This window comes from Rhinocladiella mackenziei (assembly GCF_000835555.1).
Source record: "Rhinocladiella mackenziei CBS 650.93 unplaced genomic scaffold supercont1.5, whole genome shotgun sequence".
Classification (NCBI taxonomy): domain Eukaryota; kingdom Fungi; phylum Ascomycota; class Eurotiomycetes; order Chaetothyriales; family Herpotrichiellaceae; genus Rhinocladiella; species Rhinocladiella mackenziei.
Window position 1 is genome coordinate 2403303 of NW_013550600.1, and position 21445 is coordinate 2424747.

The 21445-nt window shown below is 51.2% G+C and overlaps 9 protein-coding genes across 9 annotated transcripts in view; 2 read left to right on the top strand and 7 right to left on the bottom strand.

Annotated features, from left to right (window-relative positions):
- The window catches only part of Z518_07345 (uncharacterized protein), a gene marked incomplete at both ends in the record, with an annotated part of 1485 nt that extends 505 nt beyond the window's left edge, over positions 1-980 (bottom strand). Inside the window, one exon of the mRNA XM_013415474.1 lies at positions 473-980. Coding sequence (XP_013270928.1) covers positions 473-980 — 508 coding nt within the window. The remainder of the gene's footprint in view (positions 1-472) is intronic.
- A 1796-nt stretch (positions 981-2776) lies between these two features.
- Positions 2777-5144, bottom strand: Z518_07346 (uncharacterized protein; the record flags this gene model as incomplete). Its single annotated transcript, XM_013415475.1, has 11 exons — positions 2777-2976; positions 3036-3183; positions 3283-3463; positions 3517-3534; positions 3591-3688; positions 3743-3866; positions 3920-4169; positions 4225-4336; positions 4391-4489; positions 4544-4970; positions 5029-5144. The coding sequence occupies 11 exons, from the start codon at positions 5142-5144 to the stop codon at positions 2777-2779; spliced, it is 1773 nt and encodes a 590-aa protein (XP_013270929.1).
- An 854-nt stretch (positions 5145-5998) lies between these two features.
- Z518_07347 (uncharacterized protein) lies at positions 5999-8270 on the top strand (the record flags this gene model as incomplete). Its single annotated transcript, XM_013415476.1, has 4 exons — positions 5999-6217; positions 6299-6821; positions 6884-7174; positions 7870-8270. 4 exons carry the CDS (start codon positions 5999-6001, stop codon positions 8268-8270), a joined length of 1434 nt encoding a protein of 477 aa, XP_013270930.1.
- A 518-nt stretch (positions 8271-8788) lies between these two features.
- Z518_07348 (uncharacterized protein) lies at positions 8789-9940 on the top strand (the record flags this gene model as incomplete). Its single annotated transcript, XM_013415477.1, has 1 exon — positions 8789-9940. One exon carries the CDS (start codon positions 8789-8791, stop codon positions 9938-9940), a length of 1152 nt encoding a protein of 383 aa, XP_013270931.1.
- Positions 9941-10577: 637 nt separating this feature from the next.
- Z518_07349 (uncharacterized protein) lies at positions 10578-11574 on the bottom strand (the record flags this gene model as incomplete). The annotated part of the gene is made up of 6 exons (XM_013415478.1): positions 10578-10721; positions 10786-10853; positions 10914-11078; positions 11139-11421; positions 11469-11504; positions 11554-11574. The coding sequence occupies 6 exons, from the start codon at positions 11572-11574 to the stop codon at positions 10578-10580; spliced, it is 717 nt and encodes a 238-aa protein (XP_013270932.1).
- Positions 11575-12508: 934 nt separating this feature from the next.
- Positions 12509-13487, bottom strand: Z518_07350 (pre-mRNA-splicing factor cwc15; the record flags this gene model as incomplete). Its single annotated transcript, XM_013415479.1, has 4 exons — positions 12509-12588; positions 12646-13262; positions 13309-13405; positions 13478-13487. The coding sequence occupies 4 exons, from the start codon at positions 13485-13487 to the stop codon at positions 12509-12511; spliced, it is 804 nt and encodes a 267-aa protein (XP_013270933.1).
- A 1109-nt stretch (positions 13488-14596) lies between these two features.
- On the bottom strand, positions 14597-16045 carry Z518_07351 (uncharacterized protein; the record flags this gene model as incomplete). Its single annotated transcript, XM_013415480.1, has 2 exons — positions 14597-15761; positions 15822-16045. The coding sequence occupies 2 exons, from the start codon at positions 16043-16045 to the stop codon at positions 14597-14599; spliced, it is 1389 nt and encodes a 462-aa protein (XP_013270934.1).
- Positions 16046-16727: 682 nt separating this feature from the next.
- Positions 16728-18215, bottom strand: Z518_07352 (uncharacterized protein; the record flags this gene model as incomplete). Its single annotated transcript, XM_013415481.1, has 1 exon — positions 16728-18215. The coding sequence occupies one exon, from the start codon at positions 18213-18215 to the stop codon at positions 16728-16730; it is 1488 nt and encodes a 495-aa protein (XP_013270935.1).
- A 273-nt stretch (positions 18216-18488) lies between these two features.
- On the bottom strand, positions 18489-21179 carry Z518_07353 (uncharacterized protein; the record flags this gene model as incomplete). The annotated part of the gene is made up of 10 exons (XM_013415482.1): positions 18489-18945; positions 18997-19088; positions 19136-19699; positions 19728-20180; positions 20228-20333; positions 20390-20602; positions 20653-20749; positions 20796-20872; positions 20938-21028; positions 21083-21179. 10 exons carry the CDS (start codon positions 21177-21179, stop codon positions 18489-18491), a joined length of 2247 nt encoding a protein of 748 aa, XP_013270936.1.
- Between the last annotated feature and the right edge of the window lie 266 nt (positions 21180-21445).

Sequence of the window (21445 nt, forward strand, 5' to 3'; positions counted from 1 at the left end):
GGTGACGAGGTCGGATACTCGGTGGTCGAGGTGGTCGAGGTCCAATCTCCCCAGCTAGGTGACGAGGTCGGATACTCGGTGGTCGAGGTGGTCGAGGTCCAATCTCCCCAGCTAGGTGACGAAGTCGGATACTCGGTGGTCGAGGTGGTCGAGGTCCAGTCTCCCCAGCTGGGTGATGAGGTGGGATACTTGGTGGTGGTCTTGGTTGTCGAGGTCCAATCTCCCCAGCTGGGTGACGAAGTCGGATACTTGGTGGTCTTCGTAGTCGAGGTCCAGTCTCCCCAGCTAGGTGACGAAGTCGGATACTTGGTGGTCTTCGTAGTCGAGGTCCAGTCTCCCCAGCTAGGTGACGAAGTCGGATACTTGGTGGTCTTCGTAGAAGAGGTCCAGTCTCCCCAAGTGGTGGAATGAGTCTTTGTCTTCGTAGAAGAAGTCCAGTCTCCCCAGGTAGTAGATGGAGTGGTGGTAGTACTTTCTGTCGTTGAAGTCCAATCACCCCATGTCGTAGACGTGGTTGTTGCGGTAGTCTTCGTAGTAGAGGAAGTCCAGTCTCCCCAGGTAGTTGGCGACGTTGTAGACTTGGTCGTGGTCTCGGTTGTTGAGGTCCAATCACCCCATGTTGTCGATGGCGTTGTGGTGGACTTCGTAGTGGAAGAGGTCCAGTCTCCCCAAGTCGTGGATGGGGTGGTCGTAGTACTTTCTGTGGTAGACGATGTCCAATCACCCCAGGTAGCGGAAGTGGTGGTAGTGGTCTCTGTAGTTGTCGTAGTACTAGAAGTCCAGTCCTCCCAGGTAGTGGACGGGGTCGTCGTAGTACTCTCGGTCGTAGATGAGGCCCAGTCACCCCAAGTCGCTGCTTCTGCTAAAGTTGATGCCGGAGTCGATTCAACAACAGCAGTAGTTTCCTGACTACGACGAAGGACACCTCCGAGGGCTGGAGCAGCCAACAATGAGAATAGAACGAGAGATTTGCCGGCCATGTCAGACAAAACGGTTAACGAATGTAGTAAACTAAAGCGAAAAGGAAAAAAAGAGTCAACACAAAACGATAGCAAACGAATTGGATGGCTGTTGATGGAGATAATCTGGACAGTGAGAGCAATGGGCAGCATTTCTTTATATCTCATGCACGACTCGAGAAGGACCACCCCAACAGATCGTCATCCACACCTCGACCGAAAGGCGCAGCAACTGAATCCATCCCCCTGGAGGGTTAAGCTGAGTATGTCGAAGTGCCGTTGGGATGCTGTGGGTAAGCATCCACGAACTCTTGTGGAGTTGGGGTGGGGCTAGGTGGCGACAGAGGCGAACACGTGAAGTCGATGCTTCCCGGTTAACGAGTCGCAATCCATGTTGGTGTTTTGCATGTCTCAGGAACGGTGGGCCATTCTGACCATAGAGATTCTTTGCATAGCCCGACTTACTCCGCAGAGACTCATACGTGGTTCACACATCCGAGGATCCCGGGCATAATTTGACGTCAGCTGCGGCTTGCGGTAGGGTAATGGGAATTGGTACTTCGTATACCGTGCGAATAGAAAGTCGAGGCCGTGGCGCAACTGCTGACAGGCTGAGGATGGATACCTGCCATGTCTTAGACAGATCGTGGCTGGTGTGGGCCTTGCAAAAATAAAAAACATTGGTTAGCTTGGGTGTTGAAGGTACGAAAGCATTAAAAACACCCGCTTCTATGATTTAAAGAATTGGTCTTCTCGCAAGATACAGTCATCTTCGAGCAGAGAGCAAGGCAATCTTGGTTCTGCATGAGGGGAGGAAGAATTGGACTGCGCGAATGTTCCACGGCAGTGCACTGCGACGTAATTAAGTGATTCGCCGCAATACAACTTCACCTCACTTGCAAATCCCGGTATAACCCTTTTTTTGAGTACGATGCTATGTCGTCCCCCCTCCCAAAAAAATCTGTCGGCCCATCCTAGGATTTTTGTTTGTCTTCCTACGTTGGCCTCTGCGCAATCCTCAACCCCACCTTCACAGCCATAATTTCGGAACCCTGATTACACGGGCCCGAAGGTGTCTCCACCTTCGTACACAAAGATACAGGTGTGGCTACATCTCACACATGTTGTCGCGCAGGTTGAAGATTGATCAAGTCTAAAAATTACAGGTCTTCTTCTTTTCCATCCTCCAGGTGGAATCGATACTACCGAGCTCACATCAGAACGGAACCGATTCCTTTTTCCTCCGAGAGGCTTCCTTGGTCCCGGACCACATTGAAAAGTTCTGGAATGACATCCTTGGAACAACTAGATTTAGACAGTCGACCAGAACAAGGGCAATATTCCACCATTTCGGCAAAGCGATCGGCCCGCTTAGGCAGCGTAAGCCTGACTGCGATCCACCACAATTTGCGTTGATTTATCCGCATGCTGCGTAGGAAGCTGGCTATGACTAGCTAGCACAATAACGCACCATTTCATCCCCAGGCATCGACAATCTAGACTGGCTGACGGTGTCTCAGACCGGACCACCAATAACATGGACAGAAGTACATCACGTCGGGCCGCCGTGGACCTACAAAATTGATTTTTCCAGCCTTCATTTAAGGTGACAGGATGGGCATCTTCCAGGGAGTACCTAATTGTGTCAAATTGTCTCGAAACTCTCGACTCCGGTCATTCTCGCGCCATATTTCCATAATAAAACTGAGATGAGTGCCAATTCCCTCACACTTGTTAACGTGGATAGAGGCATGTCCTCGACTTCCGCTGCTCTCGTCACTGTAAGCTGTTTGAACCGTCGACATTTGTGGTCAACCTCAATATTCTGCTTCCACGGCGGAATACTCTTTGCCACCAATTTCCAATGAGTACTTCATCAACCCGGACTGATTGTTCTCAATTTGCAAGCTATACGACAAGGCACAATATGGTGCGCCGTCAGATTCTCGAGTCTTCTTCTTGAAGAATTTTTTGGGAACTTGGCTGAGGTCCGTGAACAATCTGCAGTTGATTTCAACTACCAAGCGCGCATATTAGCAAAACAAGCCACTCGCAACAGAGGGATGGAGCGCTCACCGTCGTCCTGAGGGTGGTCTGGAGCGAATGTGGATGTGCATTCGTATAGACAATCCGTAATCTGCAAAACATTGCAGGTCGGTTTGTGCCCTGAGAAAGTACGATAAAATTTATGCTTGATCTTCTTGCCACGCTCGAGTTGGTCATCCTGGGACAAAGTTTCAGTAAATTCCACCGCTCTTCTCTACCGCCGAAATGAAGAGGGTTACGTAGATGGACTGTTATGAAGATTTCAGGAACAACATACCATATAGATGAACCAGTCCATGCATGTGCACAATTTCCGATCTGTCCACTCATCCTTGAGTTTGGGCCAACCCGCATCTCTGGTGCGGTTCCAGCGTCGAAGAACAGATACTCCATAGTGCTTTGTGGCCACACTCGCAGTCACGGTTGCTGCTGTGGGCAATTTGCTCATGACAGCGCCTCTAAGCCCAAAGTTAACACTGTCAAACTTCACGGCAAGAGATTGAATTTGTACCTGACAATCGCCGCCCACCTGTTCGACAACTATTAGCCTCTGAGCAGATCGTGATACCGTGACTGAAATCTCACGCGTCTTCAGGTTGAATCACCCGAATTCCTGGATTTGAGTGCTGAATCACTTCCTTCAGGTATCGACTAGACCCCATACCACCAACAAGAAATATAGCCTGAGAATGGTTCAGCAAGCGCTACAGAGTTGTACGGGATTGTGTAGTGCCCACATTCACTCCCTCCTTCTTTCGCGGGCTGTCTTGCAGAAGTTTAGTATTGGCATTGTTGACCTGCTCCTTGACCAATCGATCAATCTCACCAACGACGGGCTCGAAGATTTTGAACAGTGTCTCTCTTCGTGGGGGGGTCAGCCACTATGTTCTGAAATGCTATCCAGGAGAACCTACCCTGATAGAGTCATCGCATTTTTGATCAACCCTTCGGAAGGGTTGTCTTTCAGGTCAGCCATTGGAAAGCTGACGTATTTGACTGGATCATTCTTGCCCCTAAACCCAGGCTTGATGACACTATCGAAGTCTTTGAGTGCCAGGCGATATGCACCAGTATCCTTGAGCTTGAAGTATTGGGAATCTCTAACCACCTTTCTTATTTCTGCTTCGAACTGCTCATTGATCATGGAACTTCCAGCAAGTCCACCTCCACAAGAACGATTAGCCAGAGACGAGTAAGCCCATTAGAGAATGGTGCATACCAGATGGCCTCGTTAAAGCCTTGACTTCGAAGGGCGCCAAACTGACTATCTCATACGAGATCAAGTCTGCAGTACCGCCCCCCGCATCGCATACGACAATTGCATCTTTGGCCTGTGGCAGTGAGCAAAGAACGCCGAAGACCGCGCAAATACGGATCTTCGATACCTTTAGACCCTTACTCCTCATCGAATGCAAAGTGAACAAGGCTGCTGCTTCTGGTTCAGTGATCATTTCAACGGGCGCGATACCGGCAGTTTGCGCTGCCTAGATAGCCGTTAGTTTGAACCCACTCAAAGAGAGGAATGGTGAGTAGAATACTTGTAATGTCATATTTTTGGCTTTGTCGGACCATAGAGCAGGCACCGTCAAAACGCATTGCCTTTTCATCTGGCTCAAAGATTCTCGGTCCATGTATCCGTCTCCGATTGCCTTGATAGCGTGCTGGAAGATGGCGCGCATGTAGTCACTGGCAACATTGACAACGTGTTTTGGAAGCTTCGCATTTTCCGCCTCAAAATTTGTGCAAGGGCAGTATGGCTTCGGTTGTTCAGGGTCAAAGAGCAGCTTAATGCGTTCGATCTTCTCTCCGGATGAGCAGTCAAGGTCGTAGCCCCATTTGAGACCCTTGATGTAGCCAGGTTCGTATCGTATGGTGGTGGGAGCTTTGGACACTATTCTGTCTTCTCCCGGCCATGATTGGATAACTCGCACATTTTCAGGGTCGCTCGCGAAAGCGTAGGCAATGCTATTTTCACAAAAGTAAGATTAACATGCACAGTCATTCGGTCGCAGTATTAACATACCCACTATAAGTCGTCCCAAAGTCAAGAGCAATGATCAAGCATTCTTCAACGGTCTCATCACCGATGCTGAAGCCGTCAAAAGCATCACTCAGTGCGTCGGAGATATCCGGTGACATGTCCATAGTCCACGAAAGGCACAAGGTACTGCAGAAATTGGCAGGGAGAGCACAATATTCTTGTAGTTAGAGCGGTCCATTCTTGGGGCGTCTTTCCTGTGATATGACCGCATCTTGACCGGCATTTGTGACCTCACAGGTGTTGTCTCAGGCTGAAGAGATGAGTCTGAAACCCAATGTCGGCGGCTACGCCAGTATGAGGCATGGATCAAGCTGAGCAATGATGGAAAACTTCAATGAAACAAGTCAGTCACCCAGACGTCTTGAATGACTTACGACAACATGCACACAGTCAATATGGGTGATGACGTTCGGTAGAGAACCATAAATTCTAGCAACAGCTCTGCATCTTCAATGCGCGGCTCGCTCCATTGGTAACTTCTCTCTGTGAGTCTCTGACAACCTGAGGGCGTCAAGCCGAGATCCAAGCTCGGGCCGTAGCTGCTTCTTGAGATTCCCCTGAGTCCCAGCCTCGCACGCCAAGTCCCTTGATCCAGTGATTGGCCGGGCTCCATCATAGGCCGGCGTCAACCGACATTATCTGTGTCACACTTTACCGCCACATCCTTGACATGAGAACGAACTTCTTCACCAGCATATGGTCTTCGACCATCTAGCCCGCGAACTTGCATCCACAGTGAGACGGTGCCAGCTGCAGGAGGTTGTCCCGCGCGGCCACCGATGTATTCGTAATCCAATTTCTTCTTCTTGAAGGACACTGCCGATTTTCGACCCAATGCTGGGTATTCACTTCAGTAAATATAATGCTACTACTCTTTGACTATTTCACAAGAATCACGCGCTACCTGCGTTCTCATTCTTACGCTCCCAACACGGCAAGGTCCTCGGAAGCGATGGAAGGTGTAGTGCAGGGGCACGAACAAACAACGGGCTATGAAGCGCGACGGGAGTTTCGTCATCAGCCAAAACCCGAACGAGAAGAGGAGAGCAAATCCAGAACCATGGACAAGAATATCCTGCGCCATAAACTTCAGGCGATTCATGAGAGGCTCTCTGAGGGATTTCAGAGTTTGAATCTCAAGCTCGATGATGTCCTGCAAACTAGACAACAAGTAAGTCGATTAAAACTTGTCTCTTCGTGAGCATCCAAGAGCTTGCCCAACAAATGGCGGCCAAAAGCTCACTCCTGCCAGGCCCCACTCCCTCGAACATCAAGTGCCCAAGAGCAATCAATCGTCCCACTCGAGGCCGGTGATGCGGCTTTTAAACAGCCAGATGCCATCATAAGACGGCTTCAAGTGCAGCTGAAAGATCGAGAGCAACAACTGGAACAACAGAAGCTGCTCAGTGGCAACTTGGGAAATCAACTGGCTGGCAACAAACTGGAGCTTGCAAGATTGCGCAAAATGATGATTCGTGCCGGACATAAGGAGGACGCGCCCATGGACGACGACGTTGCAGAGAGATTCCTCGCAATTCGGAACGACATTTTTCAATTGGTCAGAAATCATTTCAGCCAATTGGCGAAGGATAGGAGCGGCCTTCCCCAAGGCGCCTCCGCCGACCTTCTAGAGCTGATTATCCAAGCGGAAGTCGCAGATATTCTCTATCAATATTTCTTCAGTCCCCAAGCTTTGCTTTTCGGCTTCGGCGATGAGGAAGACAACAACATATTGAAAAAGATAGAAGAAGCTGCGTTGAGGCAACGGTGTAACCGTGAGTCAACCGGACAAAGCAAACTGCGATGTAGTGATGAATGCCGCTGACCTAGAAAGCAGCAGTCAAAGTCATTGAATGGCGAACAAGCACCATTCGAATTATCAAATCCTTGAACCTTGCCAGCGAAGACAATTATCCTGCTCGTGTCGCGAGGCAGAATTGGGATCGCGTTCAATCCAGCATGCGGCATCTGAGCACCTCCGCCGAGAGTCATCGTGACTGCAGAGATTTTGAAGGGGTGTGTTGCAAGGCCTATGAGCTTGCTCTGTGGTTGCGAGGAGCAAAAGTCGAGTATGAATGGGGACAGGATCCTGGGGGCGTTGCTTCGATTGCGGACAAACCAGACGAATGTGAGATTATAGGAACGACCGGCCCTGCACTAGACCAACCCCACGAAATTGGTCGCATTGTATTTGGAGCGTTGTTCAGAGGCAACCGGAAGACGGGCCGCTTGGAAGACGGAAGAACTCGCCTGATGAAGGCGTTTGTGATTATGAATGAGCCTGGGAAGACAGGATTCCACGCTAAGTGCCACATTGCAAATAACCCACATGCTCTACCGTAATGCACAATCAAGCGGCTTGATGATTCACCGGAATGCGGAGGGAGCTGCATTTCGTCTCCTTTGGCACGAAGAACCTATTCCGCCGACAACCACGTTCTATTCTGTGGCGGACGTCTTTCGTTTATGTAAATGTAGCAGCACATTCATTACGCCCCGCCTTACGCTAACCCTTGGATCTCTTCCAGCCTTCGCAAGCCCGGAAATGCAACTACAATTCACCAAGCTCCCTCGGTTCGTGATTGCAACTGCAAGTACACGACGCATCTAAGACTTGTGGAGGATGGAGACCACAACAAAAAGAGATATGACATCAGACACTGTTCCGACGGCCAAGTTCTTGCAAGGTGCGTGAAGCCGATGTGCAGGTCAGATTCTAAAGAGGAGTAACGCGAATTATTTCCCGACATCCTCAATTTCGCCCCGAATATATGGTCTATGGGCCCAGGATCATCTAAATTCTAACATCCACGTGTCTTTCAGCTCGCATATCGGCCCTCTCAACCACATTGATCAAAAGACTAGAGAACATTTTCGCCGTCGCCCTGGACGAAACGGACACACAAACCGCCGCATCTACCAGCGATGACGCTCCAGCCCCGGCCTCCCTGACAGAGACGTCGGTTCAACAATTTCAACTCGACGTCGAATCTACAGCAGTGGTTCGGGCGGCGGAGGAGATCATGATGTTAACGAGAACGATGAAGGAAATTTGGCTCTTCGGCGGGTTAGATACGCTGGCACAGGACCATGAAAAGGACCAAGATTCGAAGAACGAAGCAGCTAGACAGAAGATGGACGAGAACGTCAGGGTTGTAGAGGAAGGCTTTAAAAGGTTTCTCGACAAATACGAGACGATGCTGGACATGAATGGCAAGGATTAGGAGGCCTTTGAGTTCATTCATCCAGTCCCCGTCGACTTTTCGCCTTCTCATACCTGGGCATGATTTGAGGCTCAACAGCCCCGTCCAGCTCTGTACTATAGATTGCCCTTATCTCTTAGGAGTAAAGCGCTCCGCCGGTCGCCCTCCCTACGGTTGCTTGCGTTCCCAGCCTTGCCTTGCCGGGCACCTAAAAGGGAGCATCCGAAAACATTGGGGATCCATAGTCTCTTAGTGGACTTTCTAGCACAACACATCTCTCAAGCCGGGGATATTATCCGAAGCTTCCGATGCTTCTCCCAAGCTGAAATTTCCTTACCAAGCACCTGGAATTGGTTCGCGTGGGAGTTCTAGCTTATTTATGGTACGTCGCGATCTTGCTACGAGTTCCCTTGGCTCTCTTCGTCGCGATATCGGCTGCCCTCTCACGAAACCTCCCATCAGGCAAAGCAAAGCAGAGCAAAGCGCCGCCTTTTTCATCTTCATTCCGCTGACCGTCCCAAAATCCATCCAAACAAACAATGTCCACAATTCCAACGCCCCCGTCAACAACACTCTCAACACCTCCATCTTCCACGGATCTACCAATCAACACTTCTCAGTTCGACGTAGACTCGGACGACGACACTGAAACCAAAATGTCCCCGTCAAAGCGTATCACCAAAACGACAATAACAACCATAAAGTCCATCACCGTCAAGCCGAAACCAATCTACGTCATCGTCGCTACCAGCTTGAACCCACCCATGGGCATTGGCTATAGAGGCAATCTGCCCTGGTCGCCAATCAAGACCGACATGGCTTTTTTCAAGGCCGTCACTTCTCATGTGCCGGCGACACTGGCATCATCTACGAGTAAGTCGACAACGCAAACTTTGAACGCGGTAGTAATGGGCCGGAAAACGTGGGAAAGCATCCCGACCAGATTTCGCCCGCTGGTGGGACGGTTGAACGTGGTTATCACGCGAAGCAAATCTGTGGAATTGGGGCAGCGAATTCAGGCAGATTTGAGTGCCGTCAGCCCCATGGCAGCAGAGTGGGCAGTACACGAGTTCGAATTCCCGCCCGGAATGTCGACGAAACCCACGAAAGCGGTTGAGACGAGCGCGATACTCATTCCACCACCACCATCTCCTGCTTCGTCCCCGGCACAAGCACCGATCCTAATATCGCCATCCTTAACTTCAACTCTCGCGCTGCTATCCACGCCATCCGCCATCTCCATCCCAGCACATGGCGAAATCTCCATCTCCAAAATCTTCTGCATTGGCGGTGCCGAGATCTACCGACAAATTCTATCCCACTCTTCCACGGGCACGCATAATAGCAACCTCCGCTCTAATAACCACGAAACCGACACGGACGGCGAAGACGAATTCGACGTTCGCATCCTGCAGACGCAAGTTCGCCCTATGAAGTCGAAAGGGCCCGAGGATAGCGACGTCGACCTCGAATGCGACACGTTCTTCCCGGACGCATTGCCCGCGGACCCGGGCATTAAGTCTGCCAAGTGGAAGCCCGTGTCTGAGACACGGTTGATGGAATGGGTGGACGGCATCGCCGTGCCACAGGCACAGGGCAAACAGCCCACTGCAGACGGTGAGGAGGGCGAATGGTTCAAAGACGAGAAAGTTGGCATGAAGATTCGGGTTGTCGGGTGGGAGAGACGGTGAGCCAAGCAGGCGGCACAACTTACTTTGAATTCTTTCCAAGTCTAGCCACAAGCCTTGAAGCTACGGCCAGAAAGAGAAGCGGGATGTCGATTTTCCCAAAACGAATTATGGGAGAAACTCCGACCTCTGCAGGTTCGGACCCGATCAAATACCAGGTGCACTTACAGCGATCAATCGACCAAAGAATCCGAGGAAGACGGATTGAACGGCCGTCAGAGCTGCATGGTTACTGAAATCCTATGATCTCGCTGCAGAGAGAGATTTTTTCAAGCTCTCTTGTTCGGGGTTTCAATCTATTCCCGTGTGGTTCGGAGACGGAAAGCATATCAACTGCCTGCCCTTACCTTGCAGGCCGCGGGAGAGAAAATGTAGACGGAGACAGCCTAACTATTTCTATGTCTCTGGTGGCCCACGCTGATCGAGATGACCCTAACGCGGTAGAACCGAGCTAGGGCCATGTTCCCGCTGGAGATCGATCCCTCATGGTCTCATATTCCGAAGTTTCCACTTCATGCCCTATGTACGTACCTCCTGGGAAGATGTCATTCGATTGATGGGTAAAGACACTCAATAGTCATTGCTGCCACCATATCCGCCTGCCTCACGTCTTTTCTCCACACCGCGTTCCGACAATTTGTCACTTCCGAAAAAGACTCCCGGCCTTTTCCATAATCTTGCCAGCGGTCGAGTCTTTCTTCCCTCGGGAGTGGTCATCGTCGTCATAGCTGCTACCGCCATAGCCACCTCGCTCTTGTTCTTGGGTTCGGCCGGAGCTCCTGCCCTATAATTGAGATAACCAGTGAGCCTGGTCTCAGGACAGTATGGACGGTGTGCAGAAGACTCACATAGTCATCGTCACGGCCGGTGGAAGTACCACCAGTTCTCGCGGAGTCCCCATATGTATCATCGGAGCCTGAGACGAGTTAGACTACAGCGTGTTGTGGATTGAGCATCCCAAAACTAAGAGGCTCACCAAAGCCACCACCAGTGCGACCAGATGAGCCATAAGTGTCTCCACGACGACCATAGTTATCGTTATCGCCCAAGCCCCCGCCAGTGCGTGTGCTGGAACCATAGGAATCGTCACTTTGACCGAAGCCACCAGACAACTGATCAGTGGTTCGGCTGCTGTCCTTGCCTGTGACAGCATTAGTAAGTCCAGAAATGTGACCGTATCTCGGGGCCGGCTAGGCCGTACCGTATCCATTGTCTCGACCAGTGCTTCGACCGCTAGTATTTCCAGAATCGCCATAGATGTCATCGCTTCCTAGACCACCTCCAGTGCGGTCAGAGCTTCCGTACGCATTGTCACTGCCCAGTCCAGCTCCGGTTCGGCCGCTATCATCATAAGCACGGCCTGTTGCGCCTCCGGTGCGATCAGATGAGCCGTATGTATCATCAGATCCTAGGCCTCCACCTGTTTTGCGACCAGAGTCATAGCGGTCGTCACCGTAACCACCACCTCGACGGCCGCCGGAGCCCTGTGCAATATTAGCCAGGACTCGTTGAGGGATGAAGTATTCCATACATAGCTGTCACCACCTCCGTAACCACCACCGCGCTGCTACAGGAGTATTAGTCCAGTAAATAGGAAGTAATGAGGTTCAGTATACGTTGTCATCGTTGTAAGACATCTTGGTTACCACAGCTCTTTTGTCAATTCACGTGGAGACTTTTCGTAAAATGCAGGCTGCTGGAAGACCGGAAAAGCAAGAGGAAGATGGGTCATGAAAGCAAGTTATACGACCGAGGAATGAACAAACTTCTTGCCTCAAGCACGTCAGTTCCAAGGTTGTCAATTGCAACCCCCTAAACCTGAGGAAAGAGCTCAACAACATACGTAAGTCTCAATCTCAGCCAATTATCTGGTGGAGGGACCCCCGCGTAAATCAAGGAACAGGGTTGTTAGACAGCTGAGCTTGGCCCAAGGGATGATGCATCTCGTCAGATCTTGTTTGTTTGTTATGGAGAGGAGAGTTTTTGGGCAAGGAAAGGGACGGAAGAAGGGAGAGATGGTGTTGGAGTGTGGAAGATGTATGGTGGAAGAAAACGAGACTGCGATCCGCAGTTTTCAGTTTATGATTTGCGCCCCGCAAGTCAGAACATCATTACCTCGTACCTCTGGTGGGCATACAGATTCTTCCCCTCCAGCCGATGTCATGCACTGTGCAGTCAAAGAGCCAAGACCTGCCACAGCTTCCTGTACCACTGTCCCTCATCTCGTCTTCTCGGGGTTCGTTGCAACTCCTCCTGCTGAAGTGAAGGCATTCTGTTCTCCCAGGTGATCGCAACGGCTCCATGAATCGAGACGGAATACCATATTCGCTCTCAATCAGCGTATTTTCGAGTCCGTGGTCAGAGACCTGCCAACAACGGCCCGACTGCGGCTTTTGACTCAAAAGCAGTTAGCGCCGGGTCTAACGCAGAGCCTGCAGACATTTCAGCTTGCTCTGTCCCTTTACCGACTCTCTCGGCCGGCGTTCTCTTCGGTGGCCAATATGGCCTGGTGAACCTTGCCAGGTTGAACTCGTGGTATCATCCGCATTCTGTGTAGCAACATGCCAGTAATTATAAATAGCTCTCAGTGTCGCCGAATTTGGTCGCCACCGTGAGGACCTGGTCGAGTACCACTATCGGATGTATTTGGACTGTAATTCTGGTCAGTACCTCTGCAATTTTGTTAAAGCAGTTTGATAAATGCCTACCATAAACTTTTTGTGAAAATCTGATCGCAGTAAATCCTGTGTCCTTGTCAGCGTCCATACCTTCCAGTTTCATCCAAATCCAGCATGTACACACATTGACAAATTCTTTGTTGCCCCTTTGCTCTGTTCCTCTGGCTTGATTCTTGAAAACCACATCATCGTCCCACCTCCGCTTGAGATTGAAGGCTTTGGGATTGAGTAGTGGGTTCCCCAGAGCAATATCTTCTTCACGACGTTCTTGTGCCTGCTTGGCTTGTTCGGCCTCTTCTTTGGCCTTTTGTTCTGCTCTTTCTCTCTTGATCTTCTCCAGTTCGCGCATCAGTTCAGCTGTTTCGTCTTCGTCGCTTTCCTCGTCGCTACTTCCGCTATCATCCCCATCGGAGTCTGCGTCTATCTCGCGAGTCTCTTCTAGAATCCTCCTCCGTTTTGTCTCGGGATCCTCGTTCTCGTCGTCACTCGGCGACTCGTTAAAATCGCGTTTGAGGGGCTTAGGAGGACCTGTCGCATTGTCGGTGGCTGTCTCTCTGGTCTTTGCGAAATGTGCTGCTTCTGCGGCCAGCAGTTCTGCCCGCAAATCCCGCTTCTCTGAATCGGCAGCTCCACCTTGGCCTGGTTGTCTGGCGTACGTCAGACGTGGTTTGCGCATTGAGGAGATATGATTACGGACCGGACTTTGAGAAAGGTGTGGGCTGGAAGAAGTCGTTGATGGTAGGCTGGACCTCGTTGCGCTTCTTTGCCCCGAGCAGGGTCGAACGTCGGCCTATGAGCTTTGAAGAGCGTCAATAAATTGCGATGATTAAATCTCCCCCACCCCGAAAATTGGGTAGCTCACCAGTAGTCATTTTGACACGAGGGCAAGTATACAGTCAAAGGCACTTTGAGCGGAAGGAGAAGAGGCCAGGCAGGTGAGAAAATGAATGGCCGTGCACGCGACCTTCAACCAGCTTGAAGGCAAAGCGTTTCCATGAATCTTGGCACAGGTGCCCCAAACCCACTGGCACGTGTTCTTCTTTGTACAAACTCCCCTACTCTCATTGACCTCGCCGCATTGTTCGCAAAAATACAAAATCGGCTTCACCCTGAGTGAACTTCTTTCAATTCTCAGCACTTCATGTGAATCCCTCTAATCTGCGAAATTCAACATTAATTTTCGGCTACGTGATCTGTCTCCTATATGGATCCAGCACTGAAAGCTCTTTAATTGTTCAACGCTTAGCCATTCAACCAGCGCTGCGGAAGACAGAGTATGAGGATGGCCAGCACCCAGGACCAGGCTTCGCAGTTGTACACACTCCGTCATGAGTCCAATGGCCCCCATTTTTGTGCCTCGAACTTTTATGGTGAATGCAAGATTGGCCATCCTGGTCAGTGTCGATTCGCTTAGAGCTTGCGAAAGTCCAGAGAGAGAAGAAATTGCAACTCAAGTCCCCGCCCAATTTTCTACGCCGTCCGTTTCCCTTTTCCATCAGGAGCATCGAAGCTCAATACGGAAATTGGACGGCGGTAAAAGATGGTTTGTCTTGCAAACTGGCCGAAAGGTAGTAAGCTTCCCAGGGTACTCTTTAGTCGGACCTGTCGTCGTTAGGCGTTGTGTCGCTTCCGCCGAGACTGACGCTGTTGCTTCGAATGCTTATTCTCCCCCACGAGCTTCCCTGAAGGAGTGTCAGACCCGTGAAAGATGGTAGTAGTGCCGGAATCGTCACTGAGAAAGGGTTGGGACTCTTGGAACAACCCGAGCAAAATGGAGATAATGGGTGAATGGCCCGCAAAGGAGTTTGTCTATTAATGCTCTGTGACTTTCCTCCCGCTTCGCAGGTGAATCTGTGTATAGTGCCGCCGAGATTCTTCGGACTTCCGCCAGGTCGCTGATGCAGTTGTGATTTATTTGATTCCGCAGGCGTAGCCCTATTGCATGCAGTGCGATCTCGGACAAAATCCGAGGATCGCTACTTCACACGAATACCCGATTTTTGTCCTTCATCACAGCGAACCACAGGAGCACGAGCAATGCCGTAGCCACCACGAGCACAGCGCCACTCCACAGCTGCACACCCCGGAAAGCGGCAGGGGAAGAGAGCCTGTCATCTGCACTGGTCAACGCCGCACCGATCGGAGTCCCGATCAGGAAGGCCACGGCAGAGCATGCCCACGACATACCCATCCTCGTACCCAGCATTTCGGGATTGGGACAGACGAGCGGCAACACGCTGGCTGGGAGTGCGACCAGCGCCGCGGAAAACAGGCCATACAGGGCGCAAAAGACGAAAAAGCTTCCGACCGAGTCCATGGCAGTCCAACAAAAACAGAAGAGGACGGAGACGGCCGTGCACACAAACCAAGGTACCATGCCGCCAACATGGTGCGCGACAGACGCCGCGATGGCGCGGCCAAAGAGGCTCGTCACCTGCGAAACCACGAGTGCGGTCAGTGCCAACGACGGAGAGGTGTGGAGCGCCTGCTCGGCGAACGCGGGGATGTAGAAGTACGGCACGATGTAGCCGAGGAACGTGAAGAACATGATCGCGGCGAATGCATCGAACAACGGGTCCCTAAAAGCGGAAAAGTCGATAAGCTGACGTGCTGCCCTCGGTGGACGCTGGTTTGATGCCGGAGATTTCCACAAAAGACACGGAAAAGAGAGCAGGAAGACACCTGATGCGATGAACCCCATGATACGGACCGTCCAGGGAAAGCCAACCCTCGCGATCAGCTGCGAGAAGGTGGTCGTATAGACGATGCCTCCTACGGCGATCCCGCACGTCGCAACTCCCACGGCGATCGCTCGTTTCGTGGTGAAACTCCCGCTCACCAGTGCCAGGCTGGGTACGTACAGCAGGCCGCAGCCCAGACCGACACAAATACCCTGCGATAGGAGAATCTGATAGTATTCGATCGAGAGGCTGAGCATCATGATACCAAAGATTGTCAGGAAGCTTCCCGCGAGAATCATGGTCTTGTAGTAGCCCAGATCGAAGAGTGGGCCAGAGATGACGCCCACTATGATCAGGAGGAAGGACTGGATGGTGCCGATCCATGAGATAGATGATGCTGAATGGGAAGGGTGGAGATGGAGGGCATAATAGCTTTGGAACGCACCAAAGGCGAACGTAAAGCCCCTTTTTTTGAGTGAGCCTCGTGTATGGTAGCAGGCAGATTCAGACTACAGGATCACAGACCAGATATTGAAGAAAACCAGGAATCCTCCCAGCACATACGTCCACGCTTGCCAACCTCCGTCCGATGAGGCAGTAGAGCGGGCCGCTTCTGTGATATTTTGCCCTTGCCCAACGTCTGCGGTGTTACCATGGTCTATCATCTCATCCTCGGCGTCGATAGTGTGGAGGCCGTGAGGATTGCGGGCCGGGAGGGTGATCGAGGCGCACTGGGAGAGACGAGACATATTTTGAAGGAGCCGGGAAGAAAACATGAAGGGTGTGTCAGCACACCAGAGGTGAACAAGTTAGGAGGGAGATGGGAAATCGGGGTTCTTATAGTAACGTCAAAAGCGGCGGCGCGCCCAGCCTGCGACTATGCACCCTCGAACAGAAGCAAAACAAAATTCGACACGAGATTCTGCAACAAAAACCTTAACTCCAGCAGCATACCGGATATTTGAAGTGGGTGGAGAGTCGCTCTCACGAAATGCTGTGGTATCGTTGCCAGGTATGCATATAATGTCTAGACAGGCATGACCGTTCAACAATCTTGCCGCTATTAGGTTCGCAGGCTCGTGTATTGAGTCGTAAAGATTCACTAAATCTAGTATCGGGCTAACCACGTGTCAATATCAGCAAACCGAAAACCTGATTCAAGCTCAAATGTCGGACCACCACCTTAAAAGTTCTCGCCGTGACTCGCTGATTCGAATCATCCCATCAACAAAGGCAGTCCTCTATGCGTCTTGACAGGCGTAAGATTAGCAAGGAAACAGGAGCGCAAAGAGCGCGAAAGAATGCTTCAGGAGGTGAGTTCTTCGGACCTTCAATAGTCATCTCCCGCCATCGGAAGCTGTTGTTAACTCTTCCAGAACGTTCGAGAAGATCAAATCTATGCACGGCGCTTAGTCTTGCAATCGGCCGGACTTACAACTTCGACTTTTCAAACTTCAGCATCTTGCCCTCGATATTTCCCGGCGCATCGACATCGAAATCCCACCGATCCGGCACTCGCAACCCTTCATCTCTTACGTACGGCTTCATGAGTAGCACGCTAATCCCATCTCGCCACAAGAAAGGATCTCCTGTATCCGCCTGCCACCGTTCCAGATCTGCTCTCATCTCTCGCACCACATCGGCATACTCCGGATCTTTTGCAAGATTATGGACCTCAGCTGGATCAGCATCTAGATCGTACAACTCCTCGGGCGGGCGTCTGATATAGTCTTTCAATTTTCGAGGACCGACCATCGCGGTGCCGCCATGTTTCGCTGCCGAGTTGCGTATACCGTCCCATGATAACGATGCGTACAAGTCAGCAGCAAATGGAAAGTCAAGTTTCCATGCCACATTGCGATGGTATTTGAACCTCTCGTTCCTCAAAAACCTAGTGGGCCAGAAATTTGAGATCTCATGGAAGGTGTGGGAACCATAGACTTTGCACCACGCGTCGAGTCGCTGACTCTTGGACATTATGGGAAGTAGCGATCGTCCACGCCGGCGGCTGGCGTTCGGTGTGTTGAGTGCAGGGTGGCCAGCCCAGTCGAGCATGGTCGGAAGAATGTCCACCCAAGAAACGAGGTTTGGATTCACGACGCCTGGAGACGAGCCCGGCTGCCGGATAATGAGCGGAAGGTGTACACCCGCATCATACAGAGTGGTCTTGGAGTTAACGAAAGGAGGTCCGTTATCGGACAAGAAGATGACGAGCGTATTGTCTGCCACACCTCGTTGGCGCAGCTTGTCCAGGATCAGCCCGACGCCCTGGTCCAGGCGATTTATACTGCGACAATACTCGGCAAGCTCTGTCCGAACCCCCGGTAGATCACTCAAGTAATTTGGAACAAGCACTTCCCCAGCGGTATACCTTTTGTCTTTTATCCGAGGATCATAGCCGAAGTCCCTGTTGCCAAAGCCTGCCCGTTCTGCCATGTTTCGATGGGGATCGATGTAGCCGACGGTCAGGAAAAATGGCTTCTCCCATCTTTGTGCCTGAGCGATGAATGATTCTGCACGATCAGCAACCCAAGCAACATCGCGGCTCTCACTTTCGTCCCGAACTTGCCATGGGTAGAGTTCTGGTGGTCCTACATGGACCTTTCCGATGATTCCCGTCAGATAGCCAAGACTTCTAAAAATCTTAGGCGCGGTGTCAACATGAGAGAATGTGCAGAAAGCATTCCAGCCGTCTGAAAGTCCGTAGTTGCCATTGGTGTGCGTGTGCAACCCCGTGTAAATGACGGTGCGTGAAGGTGAACATGAAGCCGTGGACGTGAAGCCGTAGGTGAAACGGGTTCCAGTCTGGGCTAATGCGGTCAAATGAGGCGTTTTGGCTGGCGACTGAGGGTTATAAGTTGATATGTCGCGACCAAGATCATCCGCAATCAGTAGTAATACGTTCTTTGGCCCAACCATGGTCAGGCCGGTGTGGTATTCTGATGATCGACCTTTCTGTCGACGCTTAAACTCCGCTGGGAATGGCACTTTAGTATGAACGCGTGAGGGCTACCTCATCTTCCAAACAGAAAGTATGTACCAAGCCCTTCTGACATGTTTCTGTTGTAAAGGCCGAGGGGAAACCCTTTCGGGAGAGTTCCTTCACGGATCTCGTAGCGATATCCGTTACAGTCTCCTCCCAGTCTCCACCTCTCTGGAGCCCTGAATCGGGTCTTCAGGGACTAAGATCCGTCAATCTCGAGTTCCCGGCCAATAGTCGAGCCACGACTGATCTTGGTGAAAGTCTGTGATCCATGTGGGAAGCTCTGCATTGTAGGAGCCATCTGCAAAGGTGGCAGCAGGCTCCCAGAAGCTTGTCATTTCGGATGGGTAGAGAAGCTGAAGTTCCTCGTCGATCCATGTCTCGTGACGTAAGGGGTTTTCACGGATGTCTGGTAACGGATGATGCGATGTAACGTTCTGTCCATCGACCGCTCGGTGTGTTCCGTTTGGTGACACATGGTGCCTAGCTTGCAATGATATAGACGAGTTCGGCGTATGCGTGGTGGCCGTGGGCGATACGGTCTTCTCTGGAGCATGTTTTTCAGGGATTGATTTGCGAGCCATTCTGTAGATTGAGAGTGGATGTAGGACATAGTCAGGAGCGCTTTGTGCTGGCGTCCCCGGAGCGGTGGAACTGTAAGCAACGCTGTAAGCGAACGAAGCATGACACTAGAGGACGAGAATGACACACCTGCACGCCTCATCTGACTCCATGGGGTCTTCAGGCCCGAGATTGTGAGTGTCACCCGCTATGTTGAGTTTCGAAAGCATCTTTTCCGCCGCAATGGACTACCAGATGTTATCGCACGACGGAGGATTTTAAGTAAAGGTCTTACCAGAGGGTCAGCCATGGCACAGAGCGATTGCATAGCTTTGAGTGCATTTATATTGCTCTTCAGAAATGTTGTTGTCTCGGACATAAGGTCTCTTCGACTTGGCTGTACCTGAGTTACATAGTAAACCATGTGACGGCACGATTCATAGGTGATGCTTGGCCACCAGAAGTCGGCGAGAGCACTAGGTCCTTGTCGGTGAATTGCCTCAACGATTATGTTCGCAATGCTTTTTGCATGATCATATAACTCCATTTTGCGCTGAGCAAGATAATCTTGCTGCTGATAGGGGAAATCGAAGGTTGACCGTAGCTTGTACAGCCGCGGCACAAAAATGCGGTACAGATCGATTAGAGTCGCACTGTATGTAGCATGCAAGAAGCAGAGTGCACCCAGTTCGCCAGTCTCTGCCCGGATATAGAGGGTACTTGGATTGAGCTGAAGATTCTGTGGAAGGGAAGAATGCCAATCGGTGCATTCGTTTTTGAGAGCCGTGAACTCGGATTCTGGCAACCAGGGCGGCATTGCGGAGTGGAGCTGCTTCACGTACCTGTATTCACTGAGAAACTGATTGGTCAGAGTGGATATGCGATACTTGCCTCAAGATTTTCTTCCTGATGGCGACTAGGCGAATGTAGAATGCTGTGAGTCCCATATTGTCTGTGGGTTTTGGTGGAAGCAAACGTTCAGGAATGAAGCTCAGGACCTCTCCTGGCTCCAGCAGCTCGGTGACACAGGCGGTTTGAAGCATGAACAACCTTTCATCACAAGGAAGCTGGATCTTGATATCTTCCTCATGCAGTAAGGTCAGTTGATCAACGCCGCTTCCAACGGATGCATCCGTGATGTAGCAAGCCCACATCAAACGACGTCGAGATTCTTTGGTAGTAGCATCTATAGCATCTGTGCCGTCATGGCTTAATATGTCACTCGAGAACTCAAGGTTTATTTGAAGTGCTTGCGCCATGCGTGCGGTGAAGCCGGTAAGCATGAAAGCGGTAGAGTATTTGCCAAGTCGAATCTGGTGGTCTTGGAGAAGTACAGCAGCCTGACAAACGTCAACGTCAACAACGTCTGCCATGTTTGAGATCGCACCATGAGATTCTCCACTGAGATTTGGCTGAGACTATGCAAGATCTTCGCCAGGGCGCGCTCCGCCCACTTGTTGCCTGTCGTCAGAATCCATTTGGTCGGCAGGAGCCTAAATTGTTTGCTATATCGCAGAGCGAAAGATCTGGTCATTGGTCAGTGTGTCACCGTTCTCTGGCAGAACCAACATACTTGGCGCCCAGCGAGCACACAATGTGAAGCAAGGCATCATCTCTTTCTGTCGCTGAGCCATCGTCCAAGCTCTGTAAGAATGACGGCTTGTGCAAGAAGCCGAAGCAACGAAGAGGATGGAATACCGCAAAGTAGTTCTCAACCAAATCCCGGACATACTTCAGCTCGGGCAAGCGATCCGATTGAAGCCTTGAAAGGTCATAAATGTGATTTCAAGTGATTATTCAGTGGGTACATACCATGATAAGGATTCAAGAACGGCTGGTGTAATTGCCACCGGATTGGGCACTGGGACCCTTGACTCATCTGTCGAACCAATCTCCGCTGGCGCCTGATCTGGATAAAAGCAACTTAGGCTTCTTCTTTCACAACGCCCGCATACTGGCCGTGACCCCGAGCATCGTGTCTTCGAGCGACGACATTCTTCGCACGACTGCAAAACCCTCCTTCTCTTGATACCTGCCTTGGTGAGATCCGGCGAGGATTGGATTGGTCCCGATTCGGGAAGTTCATGGACACCATACCCCGGGCAGTCCAGCCGCAGACGCTCACAATTGGCGCAGCCACCGGTTCGTTCATCGCACTTTACTTTTCTTCGTCGACAAATCATACATCCTGCGTCAGGGTTTCGTTAATCGGGGGGTGGGAGAAAAGGGAACGTCTGCATACCCGAGCGCGTTCTTCGCAGCTTGTCGGGTCGGTGGGGAGATGCCGAAACCGTGATGGTATGTCTTTCGTTCCCCACGTGGTCGCTTGTTGTATACATTGATGTCGTGCTTGACGGTTGGTGGAGTTGAATTGTCGGAAAGGGGCGAAGGAAGCGAAGGATATCGGAAATCGCTCTCTGAAAAATGGACTGGTTAAAAGTGGGGCGGAGAAAAACTAAATCCACGCAGAGGCGGTGTAACCAATTATTCGATGCCTTTGAGTGTCGGATGTCGCTTATCCCACGCCATTACGAAGCGATGACCATCACCCCCCCCCCCCCCCCGGACCTATACAGTTTCCATACAAATCAAGAGATTTCCCTGC